General features: G+C 41.9%; 1 protein-coding gene across 3 annotated transcripts in view; it reads right to left on the bottom strand.

Moving 5' to 3' along the window:
• Positions 1-24493, bottom strand: part of ARIH2 (ariadne RBR E3 ubiquitin protein ligase 2) — a 35473-nt gene that overhangs the window by 8236 nt on the left and 2744 nt on the right. For 2 of the 3 annotated variants that reach the window (XM_072876461.1, XM_072876462.1), the window contains exons 2-10: positions 22611-22957; positions 9114-9181; positions 7448-7511; positions 5002-5149; positions 4161-4282; positions 3132-3241; positions 1964-2081; positions 434-484; positions 313-334 (exon numbers count right to left, since the gene is read on the bottom strand). In XM_072876461.1, the coding sequence (XP_072732562.1) occupies positions 313-334; positions 434-484; positions 1964-2081; positions 3132-3241; positions 4161-4282; positions 5002-5149; positions 7448-7511; positions 9114-9181; positions 22611-22859 (952 nt within the window). In that variant the 5' untranslated portion in view covers positions 22860-22957. The remainder of the gene's footprint in view (positions 1-312; positions 335-433; positions 485-1963; positions 2082-3131; positions 3242-4160; positions 4283-5001; positions 5150-7447; positions 7512-9113; positions 9182-22610; positions 22958-24493) is intronic. The other variant, XM_072876463.1, reaches the window with a different exon arrangement.

The following is a 24493-nucleotide window of genomic DNA, read 5'->3' as shown; positions in this document are numbered from 1 at the left end:
TAATACTCCTCTCTGAGATGGATTCCACTGTTAATATTACAGCAGAGATAGAGACTTCTCTATACAATGGACATGTCAGGGAGAGGGAGCCAAACCAGCACTGAATCAGAACCCAGCTGAGATCACAGCCAGTGTGGGAGGAAAAAAAAAAGCTATCACACAAGTCTGTAATTAATATCCTGTTCACTTTTTACTAGGGGGAAAAAACATTTCAGCCAATGTTCACAATTTGCCTTCATATCACAAAGAAAGAGAAGAGAACATCACCACTAACCAACACTGCAGAGGAAACTGTTTCAAAATCCTACTTACCATGCTTGCATTTGGAGCATTGCTGAAAAAGAAGAGACAGGAGGCACTGGTTAGGGGAAAGTGGGGGAAAAAAATTCCGCTTAGAACAAGGAAGGTCTGACGTGTTCAGGGAATTGCTCACCATGTGATTGCAGCCTCCATTCTTTTCAATACAGATATTGCACTTGGGACACTGGGGAAACAGAAGCATTTGTTAGATCCAACTCTGTCTCTAGCAGCCTTCTGGAGAATGACAACACTTGCGTGATTATTCCCCTCCTGCCTTTTTTTCTTTTTTTAAAATATGTATATGCATATATGAGAATATTAACATATATATACCCTGCCTCCCACCAATTCCTGACAGCTCCATTTAAAAAGGAGGCAGAAGGGCAAAGCCAGGGAAGTTACACTGCAGCACTGGACTGCTTGCTCAAGAAAACAAGTTTGCTGTTGTTACTCCGTGTAAAACTGAAGGTCTCGCTGAGTTACCATTCAGCATTTGCTGAGGCATAGGGACCTAATTAGTTCACATATGACAGGAGCTTCCACAGCTACTTAGACTACAAGATAATCAGCTCTAAACCTGCCTTCAGCAGCCATTACCAGATGACAACTTAGCTAGCTGCAGAGAATCTGGCTGACCACAGCGAGAGCTGTACACTTCTTCGCTCCATCAGCAGTCCACTGATGCCCTGGAGTGTCAAGTTCAGTTACATTTTTTGGGTTGCACAGGTACAAAGAAGGAAGTGAGCTTTAATGCTTTTTATAAAGTTTAATGGCAGGCAAAATGTATGCCAGAACAATGCTCAGTATAACAGCCTTACTTCTACAAAAGAGCATAGCAGAAACAATGCCATCATGTGTTGACACCTTCTCCAGAGAAAGAAGGGAATTTAAGATCTCTAGTCTACCTAAGTACCCACTTTCCTAACACGACTAAAGCTTGCAGCTAATTAGCACTGTCATAATTGTCATCGGCTATGGTAGAACAAATGCCAGCTAAGAACTGTTTTGAAGTCAGGCCACAAAATCGCCAAAAGACATTAAAAGTTCCAATCTGCAGACAGCTAATCTAGAGGACAAAGGTAGTATATCTATAACTTTAAAAGACAATTCTATAGGTAGACTAGAGTGCACAATACGTAATACTACTTATTTTTCTTGGGTCTAAATCTGCTAGAAGTACTTCAGTGTCTAATTTACAGACTTCATCTACCCCATTTTGCTGTCCTTGCCAAATGAAGACTTTATCTCCCTCACCTTCCAGTTCACAGTACTGCACACAGTTGTTCAGGTTTAAACACCACTAGTGCCTTATTTGATACTGACTCCGCGCTTACTACCTTCCATTTTAAATACATCTTCACTGATCATTTCAAAGTAGCCACAGTTCTTTTGCCTGTGGGAGGGCAGCACACCTGGCTGCCAAAGACATTCACACCAGATCTGGAGTAAGGACCATCAGGTCCTTACCGCAGGAGGGTAGCTGTACTTCCTGCACAAAGCATTCCTAAGGCATTCGGTTGTGTTCTATCACAGTCCCAAGGGAGCTGTGAGAAACTGCAGTCTGTGAAAAAGCAGCACACAATGCTATGTATGTATAGAACTGTATCTTGCTTCCCAGGCAAGACTAGAAGACAAGAAAAAACACGCAGGTGCTTGTCCTTACATCTTTAGTGTGAGCACTGATGTAGTTGGCTGTTTCGGAGTCATCTGCACACTTGGTGAGCCATTTCCGAATGGTAGCACAGTCTGTGGGTGCGTGGTACATCTGCCGACACTTAAAGCTTAAGGGAGGAAGGAGGGGGAGAAAAAAAAAAAAGAGACATATCGATTTCCAAGGAAGTGACTCAAGAATTGAGGTTTTCCCGATGACCAAAATCTGGGAGGCCAAGCGAGAGTAAGGGATGCAAATGCACTTGTGTATTACTAGAGTGCAAAGACCAAGGCTGAACGCCAATAAACCCCCTCCCTCTTGTGCAGAAGCCAGAGTCAGGATGAGGATGAACTGAGGCCTTCTCTGACAAATCATGTGTCTGAGGGCTGACACATCCCTCCCTAGAGTCTACCTATGTCTGCTCTAACATGACTGCAGAGGCCTGGGGCATACCAGTGGCTTTACAAGTAGCCTGACTCCAGTGGTAGATATCAAGCATCTTCATTAGCATGACCTTACTAGCCCCAGGCGCGTAAGAGCCATTTGCATGGAGATACCAGTAAGCTGGGTCTCTAAACCAGTTGTATCATGCTCCACAGATGTTCTCAACAGCAGTGATTCTGGAGACCCAGGAGCAGAAGACACTTCAGCAGCCCTGCAAGCTATCTTTTTTCTCTGGTTCCATATACACTTGAAGTCAGACAAGGAACATTAGCGTTCCTGTTCAGCAGAAATGTACTCTCGCATGAGCCTCAAAACACACCAGACACTCTGGGAGTCAAATACTTGTAACAAACTTCAAAACTCAATACCAGCAGATAGCAGTGAGGCCTCCACATCCATTACCAGAATCTCTACCAGTCACTCCATCTGTACCAAAATTTCTAACCTAGCCAAAATATGAGAACGGTAGATTTGTAACCCCTTCATTACTCAAGCCCTGCATTCCTTGGTTGTCAGAACACCCAGCTCCCCAGGAGTTTAGGGAGCGAGGGGACGACTGACCACCTGCAGAAGTCAGACCTCAAGTGTCCAATTACTCAAGCTAACTCAAGTTACAAACAACTCTAGCAAAGCATTTGAGATGCTTCTACACACTGAACCTGTTGGCAAGCAAATGGCGTAGCTCTGAGGACAGCATACACTTGTCCCGTGATCTTTAACCTTCTCTGTTTCTTACCAGAAGACCTCACTGCAACGATTGCACTGCACTCGCCGGGCTTTTGGCTCTTGTACCTGTATGACCATAGGGCAATCTGCACCAGGACACAGCTGCAGCTGATAATGGCTCTGTGAACATACCAAGGTGGTAAGATCAGCAGTGGGTGCAGAAGAGCATTATCTATTCAAGTTTAACCACTCCTATCCTCAAAAACATAAAAGTCAGTTATTTGTCGTTGAAAAAGAGTGAAAACTGTCACCAGGTCTTGGCTAACAGAGCAGACAAACCTCTTCCACATTAGGAAAGGGAGTATTAGTTACTTACAGCTTCTCTAGAACAGGGAATTCAAATGGAGGGTTACAGGCCAAGTAAGCACAGCAACACAACCATAAGACCCCAGCAAGACACTGAACAAACAGTTTTACCCCATTTGAGCTCTTTCCCCATCCTCTCCTTATGCCCCAGAATGTATTCAGCTGCTCTCCTGTGGTGGCTGTTCCCTCCCAAAGGGTCTCTTATTGAAGAGAGGTGACACCACTCTTTCATACCGCTTCGCTGCTTCTTGAGCGTTCCCAATCTGTTCTCAGTTACCAGAATACTTCCTGCATATTTAACCTTAACAATTGTTGCTTTAATTTCAAAAAGCCTCACATAAAATGTTATTGAGCAAGCCAATTCAGACGGGCTACACTAAGATGAGGGACTTACTTTTCAGAACCTAAAATATCTATGCAAGAGCAAGAAGGACTTTAAAACTCAGACTGAAGTTTGAAGTTCTCAGCTGCAACATTCTGAGAATTCTGCTTCAGGAAAAGAGCCAAGCACCAGCCAAGGAGTTACTGGGTGACCTTACAGCAGAATTTACTTTGGCAACCTCCTAGAGCATTTTGTCAGTGAGGCTGTCCTACAGGAACAGCCACATCATGTTTATCAGGGACAGTTTTGCTGCAATTACTGCATTCCTAATCAAAGATGCAAGACACTTAAAATTTCTGCAAGTCATTGGTGAATTGACCCAGGGTATTTTAAAACTGAATGAGACAATACCTCCACATAGTCCCTGAAGAGGTAGCGCCTGTATTTGTCTTTCAGCTCTTCACTAGGCAGCAATGGAAAGACAAAGTCTTCTGGTGTCCGAAGTAGGCAGTCCTGAGCCATGCAGGAGACCCCTGAGAAAAAAAAGCAACATTTTAGCATGGTGCAACTTACACTAAGGAGTGAATGCACAGAGAGCATTCCACACAGTTTCCTAGGTGCCATCTGTTGTTGTGGCAAGGGGGACATAACTGTGAAATAAATCTATCAGGGCTGCTGAAAAGCTGAAGCCCAACTGTCTTCACCGAAAGATGACAGGGCACACGTGCATCCAGGACCAGAAAGTGCTTCAACCAGTATTCACAAGGTCAGATATTTAAAGTAGAAAATTGCGTGTTACTGCCATGCCAGCATGAAGGACAGGCTAGGAAAAGCCCAGAGCAACTCTGGCAACTACTGGCTTCTACCCAACACAAAGGGAACAGATGTTTGCCTCCACAAGCACTCCAGGGGCAGTGCAACAATATATCATGAGAGATGCAAACTCCAAATGCAGCAGATGTGCAGCTTCTAACTTGTTACAGTCATGCTCTTGAGATCACAAGGGGAGAAAAGCAGCAAATGGATCTACGGACCTGCACGTTTTGTTAGGCAGGAGTAGCGCTCTCCTGGTGGTATGCCAACAGTAACCAGGGATTCAGCTAAGACCACTAGTTCAAGTTAAGTTTGTCACAAATACTCATTCCATGCTCCGTTTTCTCATTACTGAGATGTTTTAGACCAATTCAGCCAGTTCATCAGAACGGCCAACATGGCAAATACAGACCCAGTACCATATCCGCCTTGAACTCACCGACTCCAACACCATCCTTGACGAGCACTGTACAATGCTGCTCCCAACAGCTGCGACAGAACTGGTGCTGACAAGCCAGAGAGAGCAAGTTCTCCTTCCGGACAAACTGCATGCACACTGCGCAGTGATGGGAGGAATGTACCATTGCCTGGGAGAGAGACAAATCAGCATTACGGTGAAAGCATCCCAGGTCTCCCAGAGTATTCTCACCTCATCCACAGGCACCTGCATCACCTTCATTGTGACAATGGTCTCAGGTGAGCTCCAGGCCAGAACAGGTTCATAAGCAGCTGGTGTGTTGGGGTGCTGCAATGCCCCGACAGTTAGTCCTTCTCACGAACCTCTTTAATCTCACAGAGCACAACAGATTGACAGTCACTGAATGGCTTCTGCCTCTAATCTAGTGCTACCCAGAACTCACCTTTACTTTTCTGATTCTTACTCTTGCCTTGTTTGATAAATGAGGAAATACATCATTGTGTTAGTCCTTCCCTGAATTTACTGATATTATTTGTCAGCTGGGTCAGACTCTATCACTGTTCCACAGGCCCTAGAGAGCAGCTATAGCTGGAAGCAGGCTTAGCAGTGCCCTTTTACTGGATGATGATTTTGGGTAAGAGGTGCAGCTGAAGGTGCAGCGTGTCGAGTGTTTATGCAGAGAGGAAAGGGAGTTCACAAACCATCATCTCACATCTCTTATCTTCTGCCTATGCTACATTTGGCAAAGCAGGCAGCATCCCTTCAGGTGAAAAGGATTAGTCGGTTTGTTTCAAGTCAGCCATAAATCTGCTATTGCTTCACCAAACCACTGGGAAGCAGTCTGGATCTCCCCTTGGGTAGCACAGAACTAATCCCTAGACAACAGATCTAGCCGCCAACACATCTTGGCTCACCCTTGGGACCTGAAGAACTAGGTCTAGCACAGCATCATCAAAAGCAAGGCTCTACAAAGCTGTTAGCAGGAGTTTACAATCCTATTTCTCCTTTCACAGAGAAGTCATATAATCACTTTTCATCTACTTAAGCCTTTGCTACTCTTTGAGAAGCTTGTGTGAGACAGCCATCAGCTTCCATGCCTAGCTCTGCATGCCAGAGACGCAGAGGAGCAGCAGCATGATACACAGCCACATGACAAGTAGAGCTTGTTTTATAGCGTGACCACGTGAAAAAGGAAATAACGCGACTTTGTTCTAAGCAGCCTCACTTATGGACCAGAACAAGATTTACCGAGTCTGCAACTGCATTGATTGCCTACATCAACTGCTCAACTTGAACAGCAAGTGCGCTACCTCAGACCTTCGCAAGCTGTCCCTCTGAGCTCACCACGGTAGCTTCTCCCTACAGGGTCAGTTGCTCTACAGACACTCAGTGCCCTAGCACATACAAAAAGACTGTAATGAATTGCCTAGCAAACCAAGTTTGTCAAGACTTAAACTAACCTTTTAACTGTAATATCTTTCTTTCCAAAATGAAATCACCATTGCAGTGGAGAGTACTTAAGTGACAGCTGATACAAGATTCAGACAAATCTCAAAATACATGGACTAATTTGCAGGTATGTCAAGTAACAAAGATTTTTTTTCTGGACTCTAGGCAGATAATTTATTTTGAGTCCATGAACCTTACTCCTGTCAGCTGTTTTAGCATTTTCACTCTCTGCTAGTTACAGATGCCAAATCAGGCTTTTAAAATCTGCCCTCCCCCCCAACCCAAAGAGTGTTTCTCAGATGTAATATTTTATCACTCAAAATCTGACACATGGCAATGTGTTCCTGGGGTAACTGCGGATTGTACCAAGATACCCGCTGTGAATGAAAACTGTAAACATGCAACAGGAAGTTTCTATTTAAGGGGGAGGGGGGCGGGGAGGTATCTAAAGACCTGTGTAGCCCCTGCTGCAAAACACAAGCTGTTGGTTCAAATATCACTACTGACTGGCTCAGCAGCAACACCGCTGGGAGATTTGGCTTAAGCATCCCTGAGCAGAGCAGTGCAGCAAACAGTCATCTCGGGAAAGAAAAAAAAAACCAAACCCCAAAAACCTCTGTTCCAGCCACAGACAAGCTCTGTTCACTCTGTGCAGCCAGAGCTTCCCATGAGTGTCTTTTACAGAGAGAGCAGAATTGGAAGAGGTAGCCAAGCCCATGCACTCTGCTCCTTCTATTGTATACCATCACTCGTGCCAAGAAAATGAGCTTAATTTTCTTGAGGCAAGTAATTCTTGAACACTACCTGCAAGACAATAGCAAAGCTGCCATTTAAATGTTAGACACCTCTTGAATGCAGTCTCATCTAAAAAGTAAACCCAGCATTGAGTTAGAGTGTTGGACCTGAGTTTGCAAAGGGTTAATACGAGACAGACTACGCTATTAGTAATGCAATCCTCTGATGAGGTGGGTCAGAGGTGTCTGCCAAGGGAACAGACCAAAATAGTTAGCATACTTACATGTTTGGATGAGGTGGGCTGAACTCGTGCTTCTACTAGCAATTGGGCAGCATTAGACTTGTGCCTGAAAAGGCAATTGAAGAATGATCAAATCAATTTCTGAATACATTTTTCTTGGTTAAATTGATCCTTCTCGTCTGAGTTTCTTCACAATCAGAAACAGGAACAACACTTCTCCCAGTAATGGATTAACATTTCCCTCCTATTCCTTGATGAATATTTTTCTACAACTCTCTCCCTCCCCCTGAAAAATCATTTTTGAAGCTAAGATTTTCTATCCACACTCTTAAGAGCAGTCCTAAGCCACTGCCCATAACAGCCCACTCCAGTGAGGCTCCTGTCTGTCTCCTGTTTCTTTGTAAAATCAAGCTATCCTGGTTAGGTCTCACTTTGACACCAGTCTATTATCTAGTTACGTATTTACTCTGTGACAGATTATCAACCCTTAGGCATATGAAGCTGTCTATCAGCAGCCTTACAATTCAACATGTTTTGCTGCTTGTGATTTCCATTGCAGAGGAACGTTTATATCTCAATGAATTCAGAAATAGCAGCATCGCTGTTGTGACCGTGCTGTAAATCCTCCCTCCCCACTAGCACTTTTTAGTTGTAGTAGGGAGTTTTCATTTGATAATGTCACTTCGTACCAAGACAGAAGTTTGAGGACCAGATCAACTGGCGAACAACTTGCAAAGTCATAGCTTTAGAAGTAAACCCTTCCCCAAACTTCCTCTTGTTTAAATCTTGTTAGTTAACCTGCAGAATCGCCCTGAGCTGCTATGCAGGGAATCTCACCCTCCACGTTCCCCATAGAAAAGCTTTCACCGAATGCATGGTAACCAACGAGCCAGTTACCAAAGATACTGCAACAATATCCATACATGAGATGCATTTCCCATATGTTCTCTGGGTGAAGTTGCTGGCTACAGGGCCAAAAATGGCATGGCAGAATGAGTCAGACTGATGTGCTCTCTATTTTCAGACAATGTTCAGTTCTGAGCCAGTATTTTCTGGAGGGGCTGCCAGACAGCAGTGCCTCCTGACACGCTTCCCGTATATCTTTGGGCAGAGTCCGAACCCTCCTTTTGAAATCAGCTGGAGGACTTCGTTACAGTGACATTGACCAAGAAACAAAGAGGCTGCACTTCTCAGTTCTCTCACACCATCTTCTGCTCTCCAAATGCTAGTCAGCTTAGAAAAACACATCACTTATGTTCAGAAGGAGCAAAAACTTCAATGTGAATGTACTACTAAATAATTCATTAGTATAGGTTCAGTGCTCCTTTATGATTTACGGCTTATATCTTCAAAACAGAAGATATGTTATCTTTATATTTGTTTAAATAAATAAATATAGATGCAGCACGCTCAACCTGTTATCTCAAAGTTTAAGCTAAATGCATCTACAGGGTTCCCAGCATGACAATAATTCCTCAGACTGAAAGACATTTGCCACCACTACCCTCTCCCTGTTTACAAATTCCTTAAAGGCAATGCAGCCTCAACAAAACAGTGTTTCTCCTCTGCTCCCTGGAATGGACTGTGTGGCCTGCTTTCAAGTTCAAAGGCACTTGTCAAAAAGACACCTATGGACCACTCTGAGCATTCTTCCAAAGCAAGGGAGAGAAGCACTGAGCACAGAAGAGATAAGACTATTTACACTTACCTTTCCAAAATCTCTGAGATTTGCCAGTGGAAACTAACTAATACTAGCTTTGCAACAGCATGCGATACCTAGGTGGAAAACAAAAGAAAAAAAAAAAGTCAAGTTAGGCATATTTTGAGGCCATACCTCTGCTTAGGATGATGATCTTCTTATAAGACTAATAAATTGTACAAACTCAGTACAATAGCCCAGTGATACTCAATTCCCGTTAAACTACTAGACATAATTTTCACAGCCAATGCATCTGCAATATAGAGGTTGGAATGAAGCATAGGTGTACCCAAACTAACTCACATACTTAGTCACAACAGCAGAGAGAGGAAGGAATCAAGAATTCACTGGAATAGCTTAACTCCTCATGGAAGCCCCACATGCAGTCCTGACTGTGGTCACCACTTGAGAGGCCCTGACCAGACTGGGATCAGGGTCTTCGCTAAGTGTGCAAAGTAGGAACCACAGGGTAGACAGATACCTTTTACTGAGCTGGAGAAGCAGTGACAAGCTGCAAACGCAGACATGATGTGACAGCAAAGGGTAGGGGGGAAAAAACAAAACACTTTCCAAGCCTTCACTGTAGAGAAGAAAGTTGTACACTGGACTGGAATAGGAAGATGGAAAGCTACTGTGACAGGGACTATTTCCATCCAGAGTTGCTTGCATTACGCGGACTCCTGGCAAGCACTAGCACAGTCCATGCTAGCCTGAGCACCCTCTAGAATACTGCAACATGACATTTAAAGTCATGTTACAAGGGTACAAGCAAACAAGTTCTCCATTGCTTCTATGCATTAGTTTCTTTCAGAAGAAAACAGACTGGTCTGCTAGCACAAAAAGGCTCGTACCTCCCAAGACCACAGGCATCTGCTGAGCTGCTGGACCTTCAACCTGCCTCTTGACCCCTTCATGCCTTTTATCAGGCCCATGGAGTTCAAACAAAGCAGGTCTCCTGCAAACAAGACACTTCTCCCAGGGGAATTCAGAAGACTCATGACCCCTGCCTCCTTGCTCCTCTCTGTGCTCAGAAGCACTTGGGCAAGCCCAATGCATTCAAACACGCTCTGACATTAAAGGGCTCTATCTCCCCCACTCCAAGTCAAGCTATCACCATAGCACCTGTCTCTCTCTACTGTACATATAGAAAACGCAGCTCCTTCCATCCCAGTTGCAGGAAGAGCTCCTTTTTTTTCCTCTAGAGAAGCTGTCAGTCCCAATCATCAGCTGAAAAGCCATAAGCCTTCCTGAATCCTGCTACAGGTGAATCACAGGATCTGACGTACTGGTAATACAGATACACAGCAACCCCAACACAACCCTGGAAGGAAAAAACAAGCAATGGTCACTCCTACAAAACAGACAGGCTCTGCACAGCTAGGGGCAGCACATTCATTACTCTTCTAAATCTACCCCACTGAAGAGGTGCAGTTTCACAACACAATGCAACTGATCTATTCCTGCCAAATGATACTGCCCCGGTCCTGCACTGGAGGGTTGGTTCAGCGAGCTAAAGCAGCGTAGCACCAATACAAGAGGCAGCCAGGGTTTTTAAACGGTTCTTATCCACCTCTACTTTCTGATCTGCCCACTTTGCTGGCCACTAAGAAATCCCAGTAATAAAAGAGTAATTTTCAATGTTCAAATAATCTTTTTTCTAGAACTGAAGCGTTAGCTCACACTGTGTGATATCTGGTATGACATCTTCTTTGACTTTACCAGCGATGTGAACCTCAGAAAACAAAGGCTGCCCAGGCTGCGCTGCCCTCTCTCCCGGCGCAGAAGCCTGTGATTAGATGGAGCGTGGCACACAGGGCTGCTGCTGACAACACATACAGTCTGCTCCAGTTTGTATGGATGACGTGCCACTGCCAGCCTCGGATGGGTTGTTATCTTAAGCCTCCAGCCTAGCAGACCCAGACAGACACCTTTGACTTGCTTGCACAAGGAAGACATCTGCATTTCGCGTTTGTAAAACAAACAAGCATCAGGAATGTGGTCTCTACAAGACTGGCTTCCTGCAAATGCAAACCACATGCTAATGAATCATTCTCTAACAGCAATGAAATTATTTCTCAGTAGCAGTAAGGAAGAACTACCATCCTGACAAAAAAAAACCCAAACCACCAGACTTAAATGGGAAGTTCATCTGTAACATATGAAAATGAGTATTTTTCAGTTGGATTTTCAGAGCCTGAGGTGTAGCATCCGTTGCAGCATCATGACTCCATGAAGTTACTTGTTCCCAGAGGAGGAATCAAGTACATTCAAGAATGAAGATGTATAGAAAGAGAAATACAAATACTAGCATACATATTTCTGAAATCTAACAAACTACTCTAACAGAATCAAATGCTTTTGAGTAAAATTATTTGTCAGGCAAAATGTGGAATTAATGCTCCAGAAAGATGCCAGATTAACAGATCTAGAAGAACAATAAAGCTTCTGTGACCATTCCTATTTTGCTCCAACTGCAAGCACTGACGGGATCAGCTGTAGTGCTAATTTTATTACTTTCATCATAAAAGCACCCAAGAATAAAACATTTTCAATTCATAAAGCCAGGTTCATGACACAAGTCCACTTTCATAAAAGCCCTGAAGCAGATACTACCTGATTGGAGTGCACGCGATCTTGCGAAAAAGAAGTCCAAGTCAGCCAGTTGCAGCAACATATCCACAGTCTGCTTGGCATAGAAGTACTAGTTCTTACACGTTAAAGATAAATAACATTCAAACTGTAAGAAGAGGGATGGGAGAGGAGCAGATAACTGCTGAGGCTGGGGCCATGCCTGCTGAGTGGAGTCTCACCACATTATAATCTATGTCCTGCTCACCAACAGCAAGGCTGGTAACTCAGAAGGCAAACATGAATACCATCAGGGGTCAACACTACTGGAGAGATTCAAGAAAACAAGCATGAGAAGAAAAACAAGTGTTTAACAAAAGCCTGCTTCTATTGATTAGCAGTGCTCCCCAGCCTCTTCAATGATTGTACATTCACAATGAGTGAATGATTGTACCAAGTCAGCCAGTTCTTCCACAATAACACCCCAGAATAATTGAAGTATTTCTTTGTAAGCGGGAGCCAAAACATGCTAAGCACAGAAAAATACCACTGCAATCACAAGTCCATATGTACATAATTCATTACTTTACAGTACTGGAGAAGCAATGTACAGAAGCTGATACTGCTGGCTGAACTGTTCAGTTAGAAGACATCGATGCCCCCTCCATACGCACCCACTGCAGCCTCGCAGCTTAGGAAATAAGTCTTGCTTGCTGTTTAGCACACTGTCCAATACAGCATTTCCTGGACAGTCAGAAGTTTCACACGATGAAAGATCTCAAACTTAAAAAACATTTCAGAAAGAGCTATGATTCAGTCCTCTACCAGTCACCAGGTGCCACAAGAATCTCAGGTTATCCAGGAACAATAATGCTTTGTCTCAGACATAAAACGAATAAAAAAAAGATGCCTTTGATAAATTGCCAGCTTTGTTTACACTCCCCTATTCTCGTTTCAGAATACTAAGACCCAAAAAAGACAGTGAGATAGCCCACTCAGTGTCTTGCTGGCAGCAGGTCATTTCAGTAAAATACTTCCACAGACCACAGTGCAGAAGGGAATGCATATTCTAGATGCTGCACTTCTATTTTAGTTTTTGTCTGCAACCGATAAATTGTGCCAATGCTTCTACAGAACTTGACTTCTCCAGAACTCTTCTAGCTGTGATTAAATTTATTAAAGTTTAGAAGATGAAAGCTGCAAGCAGTAGTCATGCTAAAAAATGTCTTTCTTTCCCTCATTCTCATTTCCCCATTTTCTCACTATCAGCTTAAAACTTTAAGATCAAAGATCAGCTCAGCCCAAATCCGAACCTGGAAAATTTCTGACTGAAGACCATGCTTCTTTCTTCACGATGGGGTGGCAAAGCTGAAGAGAGAGGATCTCATCCAACCTGCAATTTCCAACCTCACCTTAAAACAGGAATTTGGTCACCTCAGAAGCCTCTTCCAAACCTCCATCAGCTTAACTCTGAGTTCCCAGTAGTAGAAGGCTGCTGATTGCCAGAAATGGGCACCAAACGCTAATGTTTATCACTGCACTGGAGAAGAGGCACAGTGTCTATGCACACAGGAAGGGTGCCAAGAGGAAGCTGCTCTGCATAAGGGAAAGACTCGACAGGAGTTGTAAAAAAAGTCTGAAAAATTTACATAGTGCTGGACAAAATTAGATTCTGAAAGTAGAACAAAGAAGTAGTGCCATTGCATTAAACACACATCTATTCATTTTCTGGAAGAGAGCACAGTATTTTTTTTCTTATTATTTCTATCTCCATTTATCTCCTGGGTTTCTTTACTCTTCAAGATAAGCAAAATTCTCACACTTCTGAAGTGCGAAAGAGAGTCTGGCACTCTCCAGAACAAGACAATATCAAAAGAATTTGCAAAGAAGCTCTGCAGGTACCTTGCTGGGTTTGGAGAGCTCCAAGACAACTATGTCTCAACTTGCTTCCCTAGGTAAGCGATGTTGTTTGAAGAGCTGAAGTTTCATCTCTCTACAGCAAAAAATCTTTTCAACCATGCCACTCTGACAGTTGCTAATTCAGACAGAAATGTTTCCTAAAAGCTAAAAAAACACTGTCTTTTGTAGAGCTTATATTCTACAGAAATTTCTCATGCATATTTATGTCGCATGCATATCTCATGAGTTCATTTCACTTTTCTCCAAGGGATGGCCTATTTTTCGGAGGTATGTTTCAATCCTCACTTTTGCAGAGATATGGTATCAGGAATTTAAAACAAGAATCATCACATGATTCTCAAAGAGATTCACATCAGAATGAGTTGGAGATATTATGATCTGATTGGAACTGACATCCCGTGGCTTCGCACCAAGCTGACAATTCATGTTAGATCAGGGTTGCGCTGAAATGTCTGGCCGAGATGAACACAAACCTGGCATAAAGAAATGCAGCTTCCATTTCTTGTGTTTCCCTTAATCAAAGGTTTTTACACAAATAGATTTAAGCAAATAGGATTAATCTTGAGAAGCATTTATTTTAATCCACTAATAGTTTTTGTTAGTTCTACAAGGATGAACTTGGGAAGATATTAGTTTGTGTCTTGCATCAAAACTTCTAAAAACACACTCTTAAATTCTTTACAACAGTAAAAACACACAGAGCAAGAACCTCCGAAATGGTTACTGTTGGTGAGCAACAACAGGCAAAACAGAGATTGAACTGAGTTCACAGTAAGAGAACAGTTACACCTTGGAAAGAAACCATACTTTGTATATTTGGTGAAGGGTCTGGAGCACAAGGCTTATGAAGAGCGGCTGAGGGAACTGGGGTTGTTTAGCCTGGAGAAAAGGAGGCTGAGGGGAGACCTTATCGCTCTCTACCACTACCTGAAAGGAGGTTGTAGAGATGGGGGTCAGTCTCTTCTCCCAGGTAATAAGTGATAGGACAAGAGGAAATGGCCTCAAGTTGCACCAGGGGAGGTTTAGACTGGATATTAGGAAATTTTACTTCACTGAAAGGGTTGTCAAGCATTGGAACAGGCTGCCAGGGAAGTGGTTGAGTTGCCATCCCTGGAGGTATTTAAAAGACATTTGGATGAGGTGCTTAGGGACATGGTATAGTGGTGGTCTTGGTAGTGTTAGGTTTACGGTTGGACTCGATCTTAAAGGTCTTTTCCAACCCATACGATTCTGTGATTTTGTGAATAATTTTGCTGAAGGAAAAAATACCTTCAGACACGCTTTACTTAAGGATACTGATGTGAAGAAAGTGACCCACAAATGTAAAAAATACTATTTTGCACTCATTTATCTTGTGGAAAGTAGATCCAACTCCCTCCATGCCCCACTGGAAAAACTATCCAACTGCCCTGTTTTTACTGGAGGATTTATCAGAAAACTGCAGAAATATTAGGAATTAAGAAGAAATAAAAGGGCAACCAAAAAGCTGGTTTTGGACCACATTTTCTTCTTTCCTTTGATCTACCCCTCTTTTAAGCAGGCTTCCAATATGCAGTGCTCATAGAAAACTCATGAGGTTGTAGGGGCTTGAGCTGTGATTAACATCACCTGCCATAAACACCCCAAGTGTTCAAAGTCTTGTGGCAAAGTCCTCTGTATCTGTTACAGGTTTCTGAGGATTAGAAGGCTGTTTTCAAAACTGAACTCAAATTAATTTCACCTCTCAGAAAAGAAAAAGACAAAGTTACAATAAAATCAGATATCCTGCTTTTTTTTCTGGGTTCAGTCAAGCTTGAAAGTGAGAAAAAGCTCTGCATCTTTAGGTTTCACTCACAGTATTGCTTACAATTTGTCTGACATTTCAGCCCCTCTCCTGATTACAGAGTGGCAGGCTGCACCAGGGAAAGAAATGCAATTTAGAGTCTGTAGCTGCAGTCTTGATACCATGGAAAGGTCTTGACAAACAGCACTACACAAGCTCTGCTTCATCAAAGGGTTTTAATTTGTACCCCGTCACTCACCCTCTGGCATGCAGAGACCTGGTATCAGTCCGCAAGATCAGAAGAATATTTAGGAGGCAGAGTGCAGTTTGGGAATGACAAATACTGCCAGTGTTATACACACGGTTCGTGAAGCCATCGGTGCACAATCTAGTTGGCCACATACTGAAGAAAGGGGATCTCAGGTTAAATTCTAACTCCTTCTCCACACTTACACATTGCTTTAATCCATCTGCTCTCCTACATAGGAGAGCAACAATTTCAGCTGCAGCTGCCAACAAACAGGATCAGTAGGACTGAGCTAGGAAATCTCAACATACGTATTTCTCAAGCTGTTAGGCTATTCTTCCTGAGGAGATTCAGAAATAAATTAAAAAAAAAAAAAAAGACTAAAAAAAAGACTTAAGCAAGATGGTATTCCAGAAGGCATTATTACAAAATATCTATGAGATTTCTTCTTTGAAAGATTCGGAGTGAAAGAAATGCAGCAAGAAAGCTGTAAGACAGCACACAGATAGAAGACTGATATGAGACTCCCCAGCTGTACTCACTGGAGTTATTCTTTCCAATGTAACATAGCGTCTGAGAGCATCAGCACCCAGTGCACGCTGCCAAAACCCCCAGCGACACACCCCACCGCTGCACTCAGTTCAGCCCCTGCCCAGGTGCTTTCCTAGCAAAAACACAGGAGAAGCAGAGAATTCTTTCTGGTTGACATAAAGGAGGATGCGGAGGATGCACAGGGAGGAAGCGAAGGGCAGGTAATAACCTGAATTCACACAATCGTGACCAGTGGCTTAGGACACAGGGCAGCCAACTCAAACTGGAAAGCACTGGTGCATGCCCACAGCCGCAGCAGCACACGTATGCAGGAGCGCAGGGCTTAGGTAACTTTGCAGTGAGTAATCCCTGTTCAGTCCCAAATAACATAGTCCTTTACCTGACAATCCCAGCTTCTAAGGGCATTTTTCTTTTGTTATAAAAAGATGAAGAGGAGGAACACATGCTTTGTAAAACAGTGTTTTATAGTACACAACATAGCTCATTTCTGCTGTCCCATCCTTGATAGGCACAGCACACAAGTTTGGCAATGCACTTCAGCTGTTTCATGCCGCTCCTGTGATCATGTTGTCCAGCTGTAATCTTGCAACATGAAACAGTTACTGAAAGATTGTTTCGGCATTTTTAATGACTTGTGTCTTGCCTCTACCTCCCACCAAGATCATACTCATCAACAGCTGTGAACAGATTTTTTTGCTCACTGCAGTCATACTGGCTGTAAGATACACTTAAGGCGTGAATCACACAGAAATGTGTGGGCTATAATCACCCTCCACATTTGTGGCTCATTTTTCCAATCAAGTTGAGAATTTCGGCAGTCCTGGACAATAAGGAACAAAACTAATTTCTATCCTCAAATGACTTCATGACATTGTCACAAGGTTGCAAGGTCTGGGCTCCCCAGCCAGCTCTCTTATCTTGCTGACCAGAAGTCTAGAAAAACTCACTATGCTTTTAATAAAAAAAAAAAAGGGAAAAAAAAAGGACCTTTAGGAGCCAAAATAAAACTCACACAGAAGACAGTTAAGGACATATTCATGTCCTCTTGGTGTCTAACATACTATTAAAATGCAGGCATTGTGAATCCGGTAGGCAACAACACAGCTTTCGTTAGGAGAACCTCCAGGATCTTTCTGTTCGGGAACAAAAAGCAGGTAAGGGACAAAGGTACATCTCAAGCGTGTGTGCTCCTAAGGGTTACAACTTCAGACTGGATGCCCCGCATAATGTTGGCCTGGTATTAAAACACAGAACACGGTACAGACATAAACCTGCATGTCCTGACTAATCTAGGGTTTACAGGTACTTTGAAATAGTGTGTTATCATTGCCAAACAGCACCATAGGGGTTCTGCAGAGAAGTCAAATTTGCCTATCAGGGTCTACCATTTATAATAAATGACATTTAAATATTTACTAACTGTTTACTAATATATACTAATATTTACCAATGTTGGTTCTTATGGACACTAACTTTCAACACAAATTTTTTCAAACTCTTCTGTACATGTGCTTTAATATTTCAAGGGGCTTTAACACCTCTTCTGTACATGAGGTACTTAGGTACAGCTAGTCTTTTATGACTGCCATTTTACGTTGCGTATAAGTTTCATGAAGTCATTATGGCATCAAAAAGGATGACTATGCAACACTGCAGGTTTGTTCAGATAAGCACCCCCATACCACATACTTGGTTGCGGTTTGCACAGCGATACAGGGAGGTACACACGCCAGTGTCTTGACATCTGGCTCTGACGGACTTTTTCTGCATTGAACAGGCATTCTGCAAGCGCCAACTCCTTCGGGTAGAGCTGCTTGTACAGGCTGCCAATCTCCACGCACATGACTCTGGATCTGCTAAAGATGGTATTTGAAAAGGACTGCTGCCAGCATTCACCAAGCAGCTCTACAAACTAACTGTTCTGTGTCAGCGCAATTTGAGTGTGTGGAACAGTTTCAGAGGGCTGTTTTTATGAGCAAACACTAATTTGGTCGCATGAAAAGATGTGACATCAGTAAGGTGAGCAAGAAGACATGAAAAACTCATTTATCTCTGAAAGATCAGTAGTGATAACACGGATTAATAGATTCAGTACTATGTCATGACATCAAATATTTTTTGCATCTACCACGTTTTATTCTTCAAGGGACAGGGCTAAAAAAACCCACATCACAAGCTGTTATTTCAAGGAGCAAGGGAAGTAAGCTTTTTGCTGTATGCAAAATATTAGCAGATTATTCACATTAGCGAACTGAAAATTGTAACTTCTTAAGTTTTACAATTCCTTTGGTTTTAGTGGAAACACTACATGAGTATCAATTGCCTGTAAAACAACACAACTGTCTTTCCTTGTTACCTTGTATGTGCAGAAGTATCTAAGCTTCCCCATGACTGACAATCATCTTCTAAAAAGACCTAAAGTCAAGGTAACATTTCTTCATAAATTGTAATTGTTTTATCTGGTGGTTTAGATCACCAGTTTAAAAAAAATTGGTAAAAACTAGAAAGATCCATCTCATCACTGAAACAGAGAAACTACTTTCAGTTATTTGGAACACCACAGATATTCCAGACTTGTACGGAGACCCTCAGCAGAGCCAGGAAGTGTCATTCACCAACAAAAACAATATGATATCATCACACACTTAATTTCTCGCCAGTGACAGGGTCAACTTTGTACAACTGTTGAGTATCATACTGTTTGTGTGCATGTACTGATACTGCCAATCCAGGACCCACAATCACTCAATGATGATTTGACAGAGTTGTCTTGAAAACAAACTTATTATTATACAATTTTCATTCATTATTTTTGAAAGATACTGGATTTTATAATTATACCTACTTTTCAAAAAGAACTGTTGTAAATTCCTTTGCTGGTCTGCAGGCAATAGATGCCATTTTGCTTTCAAGAGTATTGTCCTTAACAAGTGTTGACTTGTTGGTCAAGTGACCTTTGGAGGAATTAAAAGTGATCTGCTTCAATTCACAGGCCTTTTGGTCAGAGAATCACAGTTTTGGATAATACTAGTTTGAGATTTTCTTCTGGCATGTTTCAACAGAGATAGCCTGTCCTAATTTTAGTCAGGGTATTAACTGAACCCTCTGCAAACAGACCTCCCGATTAACAGCACTAACCAAGGAGAAAACATTTCCTCCTCTTTTTCTTGGAAAGCAAGGATCTACTCACAGTTCTTACGAAAACCAAAATGAGGAGAAACTTTCAGAGTACGACTTACGAAGTCCCTCTAGCTTCAGTATGCTTCTGTGATAACAATTACTGTAGTTGCAGGCCTGGCACACAGCACAGCTGGTTGTACCTATTGCTACCTTGCTTGTACTATTTTTTCTGCTCAGAATTCCCCACTTGATAAAAAGCAAATCAGAATAATTCAAGGTAAAAGTTTCCTATGACAGTAAGAGATACAAGGGTATACATCTACCTACATACTGGGTTTCACGCTTTAATCAGACTTAAGATTTTAACTGATTTCTGTCTATACTTGGGGTAGATAAACAAGCGTTTTGTTGAAGAGGCTGTCTCTTTTGATGTTGCATTCAAACTTTTAAACATATGCAGGGTGCTCACATCCGACCTGAAGTTAGCCAGCCAACACAAGGTTTGTTCAGTTGTCTGTTTAGCTTCAGTAGGAGTGAGAACAAGGTTAGCTGTAACTCACAAGGAATGAAAAAAGGTAGCCAAGGAAGATCACCCTTTACCTTGATGCTTTTAAGAAAATAGGAGTTCAACAATCAGCCTGAAATAGCTGAACAAAACAGTTTAAAAAAACAAATGTTGAGGGTTAATGAGCCGAGCAAATGAAATACTATTTATTTAGATTGTTATTAGCTAATAATGGTACAGATTGCAAGTATGAAGACCTAAAGCTCTGAATACCTGTTTCTGGTCTTAAGAAGTGTTTAGACAATATGTCACAGAGCAAAAACACGCTCAGTACACACCCCTCCCAATTTAACCTTCAGAAAGTGAACCCCCTAATGACAACATACAGTGGCAGAACATTCAAACATGGCTTTGAGCCCATTTATTGCATTCATTTTTTCTTTGCTTTAGGGAATTGTATTAGTATATTCATTTCTTGTGATACCATGTCAGTCATTGCCTTCATTGTACGTCCTGAAGACAGTCTTTAATTTACCTTCATCTTTCCCTGTCAGGGGCAACCACTCTGACTTAAATATGAGCTAATGCTGAAAAGCACTACATAACCACTAGCTATCACAAGGAAAAGGAGATGAAATCAACAAAATGAACTACCATGCTCCAAAAGAACAATCATCACTACCCAAAAAACCCAAGACATTATGAAAGGTAGTCTTCAAAAGAAAAATAAAGTTTTCAGAGCTCAAGCAAATTAGAGGAAAGAAGCTAACACAGTTCTTACAAAAGTCTGTCCCTGTTTATTCATATCCGTTAAGTCAATGGAAAATAATGACAACAAATAGTTCAACATGTTCTATTTAATTTCCTTCTTCTCTGTGCTTCTTAATTCAACACAAATTCTTTCCACTTCAGTTTGTCTCAGAAAACTAACAAAACGACAAGTTTCCTTGGGGGAAGAGAGGGGAAGGAAGAAACAGGGTTGCTGAAGTATTGTAAGAAAGGATCCTATGAAACAAAAAGCACAGGCTGTAGATACACAACAGATTTCCAAGAAAAGTGCAATTCTTGCACCACCGTTGCTAGCAAACAGAGAGTTAATGTGGCACTTCAAGAGCTAGAGACTTAGTGTGTGGCCTACAAGATCACAGTTTTTCAGGTTTCTACCCAGATTTATTTTTATCTTCTCATGCACAAACCAAAATGTGTAGCACTTCATCTTTAAGCAAATATGCAGGCATGTTCTTGATATAAAAGGAATCTAAAATGTTCTCTCCTTGGGCCACATCTGGGGCCAGATTCAAGCTAGCAGGTTGGTATTATCTGGTCAACTTTAATATTTGCTCAATGAGACCTTCAGAATTTTTGGAAAATCTATTTTAACTTTGGAAGCCTGATTTTAAAGACTAAATAAAGTATTGCTTTTGTTAATTTAATTCAAGAGAACAATATGGCAGGGGTCACCTTTTTGAAGGGTGTTCCATTTGAAGGCAAACAGTAAGGAGCAGAAAAGCTGTTCTAAATCTTTACTTAATCACTAAGAACCAAGAGCAACTGGCAGCTGGATCAAAAGTGCTGACCAGCTATTCTCACTTGTTCTTTTCTTTTGCCTCCCTTTTCTTACAATCTGTAGGGAACAGCAGGCATTCAGAGCTTGAACTGCACATTTTGAAGAAATCACAGACATGAGTTTGACAGTCAAGAAAGAGTAAAACTTCATTTTCTGAGGTGGTGAATGCTGGGAACAAGCACAATAGGTGGCAAAACCAGCTGGAGATGCAGCAAAAAGTATGGGTGCACTTTAGAGCCTGTTGTTTATAAGCTTTATAGTCCTCAGGCTTTATGGTTACACTATTTCTGTAGGACACTCCGATGTACAAATAAGGATCAAGAGATCCCTCTAATTTTTTTAAATTAAGTTAAATGCAGACCAAATGAACGGTAATCAAGACCTATCCAACATGGAGTTTTTTATGCTGCAGTCACCTGTCTTACTTTCAGGGGTTGTTCCAGAGAAGAACAAGTACTAGGAGACCTGTTACAAAGTAGATGCACCAGTAATTTCAACCTAGTGTCAACATCTAGAGTTTAGAAAACTCTGCTTTCCTCTGACCTGCACTGGGACCAAAGCACGCTGACAAGGCAGAGAGGGAACCTCCTCTTATTACTAGTCTGCACTACAGTAATCAGTTGCACAAAGAGAAAGAAAACTTCACAAAAGTCTTATTGAGCATAATACCATGGAGCTGACTCAAGAATGTGACTCTTCTGTGATGAATTAGTCACTACAAGAGCTGGCAAGTTCATTGTACTTTAATTGCTGTCACTGCAACAGTAGGGTTAATACCTGGCATGACAGCTGCTCTGTCTTTGAAAGTCTATGATTATTCTCTCAGAACCAACAAAGAAAGGTGTTTTTGTTAGAATTACAGAGTTTTAGCATGTCTTCCTATCTGTCAGTTATCTTCTCAAACACAGGTGTACCAATCTGCGCCATTTATGATTTGGTTTGTTTCTTTTCTATATATCCTCTTTGCATTGTGTTAATGCAAAGAGTTGTAACTCAGGAATTTTGGCCATGAAGCTCAGCTCTGTAAAAAAAAAAAATTGTAAGAATCAACATTCAGTAAGGAAGATTTTTCAGGCCCCAGAACCAGTATACAACAATTGTAAACCTTTGAGTCAGTTTTGAACTGGGGACCTTCAATAATGTTCCTCCAATCCGCCGTAACAGTAATATCGCCACAGCTTTTATTTCAAACTGTATGCTCAGCATTTGCCTTTTCAATTACAGACTTATTTTACACCTGTGTTAATGCAGAAACCTTTCCTCACCTTTAACGTGGCAGCCAAGCTGGCCATGTGTTCATTCAGAGTGCTCTCCGACTCCTTGTAAGTCAGGCAGGTGAACTGATATTCCTCTGGATCAAAGGCATCTGCTCCCTGCTGCTCCACGTCGTTAGCTACCCCATCATAATAATCCTCAATATCCCCAGGATCCTCATCCTCTTCCTCCTCCTCGCAATTAGGGTCATAATCCTCTTCATTGCTGTCAGAGCCCTGGCTGTTCATGTCCACGGACATCTTAATGCCCTGTCAAACTGCAGACCAGGAAAGCAATTGCAGCTTCTTTTTCTTCTCCAAACTTTATCGTTCTTTTGATTTCATCTGAGCTCTGTCTCCTAAGGGGGGAAAAACAATTTTTTCTGTTGCCTAAGAAACTGTAAGAGAGGCCACGTCAACATCACACAGGTGATCAAACAGCCAGGAACGGACCGACCCAACGGTCCAGCTAAAGAAGATTCTGCTGTGCAGGTCCCTGGTTTGGATCCACTGCGACTCTTGCACCTGCAAAGCCAAGGCTGCTCTTACAGACAAGGTCTAAAACCTCAGAGACTGGCTTATTACATTGCATCCTAGCCCCCAGTGCAGGCCCCGAAACTTTTGACATTTGGAAAGTGGCTGCATAACCTTCACTACAGATCTTTTCCAAGATATAACTAAATTTATGACATTAAGTTTTTACCAACAGCCTGAAGTGCTGCAGAAAAGCATCATATCCATTTCATCAACAGGAAAAAACATAACCCCCTTAACTATGACCACAGTAGCTAGAAAGGCAACCTGTGATACCCTGTATGAGTTCACATCGCTTCAGAACCACAGCCATTAAGTGGGACTTTGGAAAATAAGACAAGCAAACAGATCTCTCACATACAACCAATTCAACAGTCTTCAATACCATCTCAAAAGAAATGGTGAAGTTAGTTAATCCCTTTAAGTAGGTTCTACTAGATGTGATGTGGCTTGGGCCTTACATCTAAGGGGGGAAATAAAATTAATTCTCTCATTTTATTACCTTCTCAATATACACTTATTACCTCCTGAACATAGAAATTTATGCTCAAGTGTTGACAGCCGCTATTCAAGAAGAATCGGAATACCCAACTTTTTTTTTTTTTACATTCTCACTGCTATTGGAAAATTCACATATTTGACTTTACTTATCTGAACTACAAACCTTCTGCTTGTGTAACTAAACCACATCAATTTGAGTTTTAAGAGGTTCAGCAGTAGAGCACGTATCAACCTTGAATTATGGTCATCTCATATTTAGTCACAAGTTTCCATTTAACCAAATAATTTAGTTTCAAGAGAGAATATATTAAATACAAAAGACTAAAAACAATGCCGCAACCAAATTTTACATATAAAAATATATACATAAAATCAAAGCTATATTTTCCACAAGCAGCATGCATTGGGTTTCTTATGCACATTTGCATTTTGCATTACTATGTTGTTAGCTCTGTTACTCAAATACATTCCCACAGTATCACAATTTGTAGCTGCTGGGGAAACCATAACCAAGCTTTGAGAATCCTGACTTTAGAGCACAGGAAATCTCAACCATAAATTTTCATTATTCTTCCTCAAGTCATTTGTTTTCTGCTTCCAATAACCTGTCCAGGCAGCACAGAATAACCAGGAAGAGATGTGATGTACAATTAATTTGAGAGGCTGCAGTGATTTCAGCAGATACAAACCTCCAGTGAGAGAGGATGAAGGCTAGGAGCTAATTATATTATCCCCTGCATTCTGGTCTCCATTCCTTTCATTTGCTTCTTGATTTCTTAGCTATCCACAACATAAGTAGCACACAAATATTTCATAGCACTGCTTCCCATAGAACTTCAGTGGAGCAGAGGCACCGTCTC

This window comes from Ciconia boyciana, chromosome 11 (genome assembly GCF_034638445.1).
Source record: "Ciconia boyciana chromosome 11, ASM3463844v1, whole genome shotgun sequence".
Lineage (NCBI taxonomy): Eukaryota > Metazoa > Chordata > Aves > Ciconiiformes > Ciconiidae > Ciconia > Ciconia boyciana.
Note: the sequence above shows the minus strand (reverse complement) of the source record. Positions and strands in the feature narration are given on the sequence as shown.